The following is an 8,552-nucleotide window of genomic DNA, read 5'->3' as shown; positions in this document are numbered from 1 at the left end:
ATGAGAATTCTACCACAAAGTCGGCTAAGGCCTGCCCCTTTATAGCCGTTCTTGGGTGGAACTCAATCCCATGCTCGCTCAATTCTTGGGACCAGATCGCCATGCGAGTCGATGTTCCCTTTTGAAGAGCTTTACCGATTGGATGCTCGGTTCGCACCGCGATTGGGTGAGCTTGGAAATACGGACGTAGCTTCTTAGCTGCCGTTACGAGAGCCGGAGAAAGTTTCTCTATCTCAGTGTAGTGTGTTTCCGCGTCGAGTAAGGCTTTGCTCACGTAGTAGACCGGCCATTGGACCTTGTCTTCTTCGCGGACAAGAACAACACTTACAGCTCTTTCAGAGACGACGAGATATACGTACAGCATCTCGCCCTCTCTTGGTTTAGAGAGGAATGGTGGGGACCCAAAGTAGGCCTTCATTTCCTGGAAGGCTTTTTCACATTAGTCCGTCCACTCAAAGCCGTCCGTCTTCTTTAGAGCTTTGAAGAACGGCTGACACTTGTCGGTGGCTTTAGACATGAAGCGTGTCAGAGCAGCAACCCGACTAGTCAGGCTTTGCACCTCTTTGACTCGTTTTGGAGATTTCATTTCAAGGAGTGCCTTGATTTTTTCGGGATTCGCCTCTATCCCTCGTCGGCTGACGATGTATCCGAGGAATTTCCCGGATTCAACCCCGAACACGCATTTGTTGGAATTGAGTTTCATTTTATATCGGCGGAGGATTGTGAACATCTCCCTTAGGTCGTGTACATGATTGGTTGCCAGCAGGCTTTTAACGAGCATGTCGTCCACGTACACTTCCATGGTCTTGCCGATTTGATCGGCGAAGATCCGATTTACCAAGCGCTGGTACGTTGCTCCCGTATTCTTAAGGCCGAAAAGCATGACCTTATAACAGTAGAGACCTCGATCGGTGACAAAGGTTGTCTTAATTTGATCGGGCTCGTGCATTCGAATTTGGTTGTAGCCCGAATAGGCGTCCATGAAGCTGAGAAGTTCATGGCCAGCCGTGGCGTCCACCAGTTGTTCGATACGCGGGAGTGGAAAGCAGTCCTTAGGGCAGACTTTGTTAAGATCTTTGTAGTCTATACAAATTCGCCACTTCCCATTAGGCTTTTTCACCATTACCACGTTGACGACCCACTTGGGGTACTTAGCCTCTCGGATGAAGTTTGCGGCGAGGAGTTTCTCGACCTCTTCATTTATGGCCAGGTATCGTTATGGGTTGAACGTTCGTCTAGCCTGCACCTTTTCGGCGACCTTCGGGTCGTCGTTCAATCGGTGTACTATTACCTTGGGATCAATTCCAGGCATGTCCGCATGAGTCCATGCAAAAACATCCTTGAATTCCCGGAGGAAGGCAGTGAGCTGAGTTTTGATGGCGAGTGGAAGCCGGATGCCGACCTTTACAACCTGATCAGGCTTAGATTCGTCCAGGACGATCGGCACAAGATCATCAGAAGTTTCCACCTTGAGTCTTTCGACTTCATCCCGAGGGTCAAGTTCTTAGAACTTCCTTGCGTCCTTTGGGTCGCATGGGTAATCATCTTCCAGTTGGAAGATTGTGTTGACCATTTTTCCCGCGGATTTACCATCAACTCCTTGCACATAGCATATTCTGGCTTGGGATTGATCTCTGGCCATAATGCCAATTCCCTCTTTGGTGGGGAATTTCACCGGTAGGTGGTACGTGGAAGTGATTGCCTTTAGCCGGTTCAACGTGGGTCGCCCGATGATTAAGTTATAGGGCGACTCTTGATCGACCACTAGGAATGGGACCATGTGAACAGCCTCAATGCCTCCAAGGGTCCCGAAGGTGACCGGCAGATCGATGATGCCTTCGGTCATAACCTTTTCTCTAGTGAATCCAAACAAGGGCGTTTGGGTCGGAGTTGGGCGCAACCCCCCGAGCTTCATGCGTTCTAAGGTGGACTTGAAAATTATGTCGGCATCACTGCCGTTGTCGATGAGAAATCTTTTCACCAAATTATTAGCCACTTGGGCCTTGAGCACAATCGCGTCATTGTGTGGATGCAGAACTCGCTTGGCTTCTTCATTGGTGAAATACATCGTCTCGTGAGGCACGGACGGAGGTTCTTCATACGTAAAGTTGACGTGCATAACAGCGTCTTCCTGAGCCATGACCCTAAGGAATTTCTTCCGTTGTCGGGTTGAATCTCCATCTTGTGGACCTCCCAATATGGTGGTCACCACGTGGAGCTGTGGATTGGCGTTGGCAGTAGCCGCGGTTCAGTCGGCAGAAGCGGCTGTTCCTCCTCCCTGACCAGACTGTGGTCTGTTCGTGGTGGGGCACGCAGCGCTAATCATGCGTAACACGAACTCTTTCAGCTCACCCCGTTGGATCAAAGCATCGATTTGCCTTTTAATGTTGTAGCATTCCGAGGTCAAATGACCGTATTCCCGATGGAACACACAATATCTAGATTGATCGATCTCTCCTTCTAGCGCCAAAATGTTGTCGCACGAAAATGAACAACGATTGAATACCTCGGGCGGTTCGATCCAAGGCCGGACCAAGTGATCGCACTGGGCCAAAAGTATGAACTCGAAAGTCTCGAGCTAGGTTTTCTCCGATCAACCCATCTCTCGGAAGAGGGAAAGGGTGAGGAAGAGGAGTGACCGTGCCTTTGCGGTGTTGGCTGCCTACGTACCCGTGTGTAGGATCAGGTCAGAACGTAGTTCAGGCGTGTGTAACGCAGTGTGAGGCGCGGGGCCTGGGAAAGAGGCGTACTCGACGAAGGAGACGGGGCGCGGAGGAGTCTTCGGCGGCGTCTCAGAACTTCGGAGATCGTGTACGCGTCTAGCGTATTAGACGCGTAGGGGGACTCTAGTCGAGAACCCTAGGAGCGTGCCTGAAGACTGGAGGGCGTTCGATCAGTGGGAGCGACGTCCGGGAAGTCCTCGAGAGTGCTTCAGAACCTCTGAGAACGAGAGAGACTTGTGGGAATGCTTCAGGCCAAAGATGGCATCAAAAGAAGCAGAGGAGATCGAGAATTCGAGCGTATCGATCGAAGATTAAGGGATGGCTTTCCCCTCAGTGAGAGTGGGTTTATATAGGTGTTTGAGGACCTTAAGAAGGTCCTTCGTTGTCCATGTGGGACTAGGGGCGTGCACATCTTCAAGTGGAGGCGCACAAGGGGCAGCGGCGCAGCGAGCGCGGCGCGCGCTGGGCTGTGTCTTCGTGGGCTTTTCGCGACCGTCGTCCTCTCGGGCCCGTCGAGCTATTGCGGGCTTCGCATCTCGGGTTTATGACACGAATGTACCTATTCGACGGATAGGATCCGAGTCGAGGCTCGACTTGAGGAGCGAGGCTCGACTCGAGGAGACTGACTCAAGGCTCGACTCGAGGAGCGATGCTCGACTCGAGGAGACTGACTCAAGGCTCAACTCGAGGAGCGAGGCTCGACTCGAGGAGACTGAATCAAGTCTCGACTCGAGAGGCGAGGCTCGACTCAAGGAGCCGACTCAAGTCTCAACTCGAGGGGCTAGGCTCGACTCAAGGAGTCAAGAGTTTGGGCAATGGCTTGAAGGCTTGCCGCTTTTCAGGACCTCCGGCCTGACCATCGGCCCTTTGAGCGACGTGCCTTCTTGGCGTCTCGGGCTTTCCGAAAATGACCGACAACACTTACCTTGGACAAGCTCTGACTATCGTCTTCGCTTTATTTTCTTGCTCTCTTGCTCAATCTCCTACTCTTTCTCTCTCTCTCTCTCTCTCTCTCTCTCTCTCTCTCTCGGAAGCTCTATCTCTCTTATTTATTTTCTGGCGTGATTTGTACGAGTGAACGAAGAAGATATCTCTTCTCATCTGATTCATCTTCGTTAGTGTCAATCTCTCTCTCTCACGGATTTCTTTGAACGAAAGTGCTCTCTCTTTTCATTTCTTTTGTCAATTCTTATTCTTCTTTTATTTATTATTATAAAACAAATTTATTTCTTAATAAATGATTAATTTATTTATTCATAATTGAAGAAGATGACAAAATAATAATTTAAAAAAAAAAAAAAGTCATTATGTGTCGTACACATGACCATTTACTTTTTGACAAAAAAGTTGACAAGAAAGACCAAGATTGCTAAAAAAAAATTGAATATAAAAAATGCAGAAAAAAAAAAAGTTCGACAAATACAAGATCTGCCATAATACAAGATGCAAGAATGTCATTTATTCAACAAATTACTATGGATGGAGAGAGAGAGAGAGAGAGAGAGAGAGAGAGAGAGAGAGAGAGAATGCGTTGAAATTAATAAGCATCATCGGAGATTGGGATCCGAACATGGGATCTATCAATGAAGAAATTCTCATAGATGTAACCAGCGAAGGCACCGCCAATGAGAGGCCCAACCCAGTAAACCCAATGGTCAGTCCAGTCCCAGCTGACCAAAGCAGGCCCAAAAGACCTTGCCGGGTTCATGGACGCCCCTGAGAAGGCCCCTCCGGCCAAGATGTTGGCACCCACCACGAACCCAACTAAAGTTGGGCCGAGCCCATCAAGAGCACCTTTCTTTGGGTCCACCATCGTTGAATACACACTGAAGAGCAGTGAGAATGTGAGCACTATTTCCCACACCACTCCTTGTACCAACCCCACCCCACTTGCTAGCTCGTGAATTGGAGTATTCTTTCCCAAACAAAAAAACAAATACAACAAAAAAAAAGAAGCATAGTTAATATACATATACATATATTTAGCAATAAGATCATTTTTGTATAAAATTCATTAAACAATGTGATGTATTTTTTGTAAGAGAAATATGTGTGAGTATTGTTAAATTATTTTCTTCTTGTTGAATTATTTTCCAGATGAGTAATTGAAATTGTCAAAATAATTGTTATAGAGTAAATCTACTACCGTTTTTGTTTTATAAGATGATACATATTATATATATATATATATATATATATATATATATATATATATATATGTATATGTATTTCTGTATCATAATATTTATATCACATCTCATTTTGATTGCAATCTGTATTAATATTTACTATTTTACATATAAATCAACCACTTAACAGGTCATTTTCATTTACTTAATATTTGTATTCACGTACATGTCACTCACTATCTGAACTTCACCTTAAAATAATTTAGAGCAGCTAGAGAAAGTAACGGTAAAGCGATCACCATGAACAATTAAAGATTGAGAGACTAATTAATCTTGAGTCTTATATCATTTACTACTGAGACAGAAATACTTACAAGTCCTCCAGTGAGATATTGGAGAAGGAAACAAGCAGCCGAAGAAGCCAAGAGCTGGATAATCCAATACAGCACCGACCGGACGACCGTGATGTGACCGCCGACGAGGAGGCCAAGAGTCACGGCGGGGTTCAGATGGCCACCGGAAATATGTCCGCCGGAGATCATCACCGCCACGACGAGCGCGTGAGCTACTGCCACCGCAAACAATCCCACTAGTGCCCCACCACCCATATTATCTACACCACATATTAAAAGCAAAAATTTCGCTATTTCAATTGCGATATCAACAAAATAGAATATATTAAATTCAACAATAATTAAAGAGGTAATTACTGGCAGTCATGGCGGCTCCGACGCCGGTGAAGACGAAGAGAAAGGTGGTGATGAACTCGATTATTAGGGCTCTGATGCAGTCAGGCTGAGAAGCCTCACACCTTGTCCCCAAAGCTATTTTTGCCATTATATCTTATTAATTCTGTAACTAATAAGATCCCGAGTTATGGCTATGAGCTTTAAAAGGGTAGGCTAATGAGTGTCGATGATAGTACACGATGAAAATGGTTTGCATAGCATAAATTTATAATATGTATCGAATATTCTTCATGTGCATTGTTGTCATGCAGTATCATCGCTCATCAGTATCATTATTGTTGGATGTCGAATGGCAATTGTACCCTTAGAATCTCAATGTTATTTCTAATTTGGTATTTGAAATTTTGAATATCATGGGTAGTTTTTACTATGCACCTAAAGCCTGAAGTATTAGGTCATATCTCATGAATGTTATTGAATATATTTCCTGTAAAGTTAATTTGTATTTGTATTTTATAATATATATAGGGTAATTTAGCAAAATAGCCAACTCAAACCTTTAAAATTGCTAAATAGCCAATGTTTTGTAAATACTAAGTAAATAAACAGATATCAAAAATACACCTCTAAATTTACAAAAAAAGCCCAAATGATTTCTCGCCCATAAGTCACAGCTGTTGACTTTCTTAAAAAAAAAAAGTGATTCCGAGAATCGAGGAGAGTAATTACTGCAGATTTAAAACCGTATTTCACAACCGATTTTCACTCGGCAATTAAGAAAAAAAAAAGATTTCTCCCAAAAAAAGTTTCAAAAACGCGTCACTCTCTCCAACGATCTGCGTTCATCTTCTCCGACTACCAATTTCGGCGAGGGATCTCAAACAGGTATGCATGTGTAATTTATTCCGATTGTAACTCGTATTTACTAATGTTCATCATCGATTTATACATTAAAACATGGAAAAAGTGTTTTTTTATCGATTATGAAATAAGATGGTATTGCTTGTTATTCTTCCTCTGTGTAATGAATCTGTGGATTATTGTTCATTTCTCCTAAGATGGTATGCATGTATAGATTTCTACCTATTGTAACTCGTATTTACAATTTTTCTTCATCGATTTACACAATAAAACAAGGAAAACATGATTTTTTTTGTAGCGGTTATGGAATAAAGGGGTTTTACTAATTTCCGACAAAAATTTACACATGATGGAAAGATAAATCTGGGTTTTTTGGTTCGATTTTTTCAAAAACATGGATTTTGTTATGAATTAAAAAGTTGTGACGAAGATATTTCCATGTATTTACTGCTGAATATGTCAAGTTATGAATTTGTTATATCTAATGAAATTGGAATATTAACTTACTGCAAACAGGGTTAATATGACTCAACCACGACGGCGAGAACAAATATAACTGCCGTAAGAAATAAGACGCTCACAATAAAGCCGTCCACCGAAAATAGTTTGTAAATCATGTTGATTACATTCTGTATCTACACCACCTGACAATGGATTATGGTTTTCCAGCCATTGACGTTCAAAAAGCTTAACTGCAACATAACAGTGATAATAAATATACGTAAATACAATAGTAATTTTATGAAAACCTGTGCGAAAATAGCCTAAAATTTCAAAAAAAAAAAAAAAAAAAAAGAATACAGACCTGATTCATTCATGTGCGTTGGAAAAAAAAATTAAATATTAAAACAAGACAAGATAAATTAAGCAGTAAATATAAGAAAATAATATATAATAGGAAACAAATAAATTGCAACTACCACGTCCAAATCAGTTCTTAAATAAAGGGAATCACTAAGTAGACTTGATCTTGTTCACACATGATATCAGGAATTTAAATTAAAAAATTCCAGGTAGTTATATAATTTGAAATTCAAAAAGTTCGAAATTCAAAACACAAACAGGGGCGATTTAGGATATGAAAAAACATACAATTGGGCCACGTCATCCGAGTGGCTATTTACTTAGTATTTACAAAACCTTGGCTATATAGCAAATCATAACGTTTGATTTGGCTATTTTGCTAATTTTTTGATATATATATATATATATATATATGTATATGTATATGTATATGTATATGTGTGTGTAAGTGTATGTGATCTTCTTGATTTTTTTTTTTGTTTGTCAATCGTTAGTTTTGGAAACTTGAAAACTATTACTTCCAGAAATTTGAGAAAATATTATTTAATCATGGATATTTTAAGGGTGGAGTAACTATCTAACCCATATTAAGCCACTCTTTTAAAATAATAGCTCAATTATCACTTTAATTGGGTAACTAGCTCAATTCACTAATAAACAATAACATATCTCTATTATACCCCTAGACACGAAGCCATTCTCCAAACACGATCATTCTTTAAACATAAACGAAGCTATTCTCACGATTTCAATTTGACGAACCCTGAAATCTTTCCGACCGCCTCAAATAGCCTTTGATTTTTCGAATCTACCACTCTCTAAACCCTAGAAATCGTCTATGATTAATCCACACATAGTAAAGTGGATTAACTTTCACAGTTAATCTGTTTAACTATAACTGATAATACGCAGAACTCGTCTTGTGACCTTTAAACGACTGGATCGGCTCAACTGCGGAACTCATCGATGTTCGATATCGTTTCCGAAGGAAGATCGTCACAGTTAATCGGATTAACGTTCACAGTTAATCCGAATAACTATCACATTTAATACATAGAACTGGACTTGCGACCTTCGAATGGCCGGATCGGTACAACTGCAGGACTCGTCGATGTTCGAGATCGTTATCGAAAGAGGTTCGTCACAGTTAATTAGATTAATTGTGACAGTTAGTTGATCTGACTAACTGTCGCCGAATTGGATTGCAGAAGCGAACGAGTCCAATTTTCTTCGTTTTCTCGATAAACCAACCAGAACATCAAAATTACAGCGCTAAACAATTGAAACAACGGAATCGCCTTCGTCATTTCTCTTGATTCCTCCTCAATCTCCAGAGATTTGCTCTG

At 41.8% G+C, this 8,552-nt stretch overlaps 1 protein-coding gene across 1 annotated transcript; it reads right to left on the bottom strand.

Annotated features, from left to right (window-relative positions):
• Positions 1-4,147: 4,147 nt before the first annotated feature.
• LOC149390801 (aquaporin TIP4-1-like) lies at positions 4,148-5,798 on the bottom strand. The gene is made up of 3 exons (XM_089620942.1): positions 5,563-5,798; positions 5,227-5,465; positions 4,148-4,638 (listed from the first exon to the last, which is right to left on the bottom strand). The coding sequence occupies exons 1-3, from the start codon at positions 5,687-5,689 to the stop codon at positions 4,261-4,263; spliced, it is 744 nt and encodes a 247-aa protein (XP_089477068.1). The 5' UTR covers positions 5,690-5,798; the 3' UTR covers positions 4,148-4,260.
• Positions 5,799-8,552: the final 2,754 nt, after the last annotated feature.

The sequence above is a fragment of the Urtica dioica genome, chromosome 7, assembly GCF_054948205.1.
Source record: "Urtica dioica subsp. dioica isolate 48M chromosome 7, U.dioica_male_clone48M_v1_H2, whole genome shotgun sequence".
Classification (NCBI taxonomy): Eukaryota; Viridiplantae; Streptophyta; class Magnoliopsida; order Rosales; family Urticaceae; genus Urtica; species Urtica dioica.
This window is presented reverse-complemented; position numbering and strand designations above follow the sequence as displayed.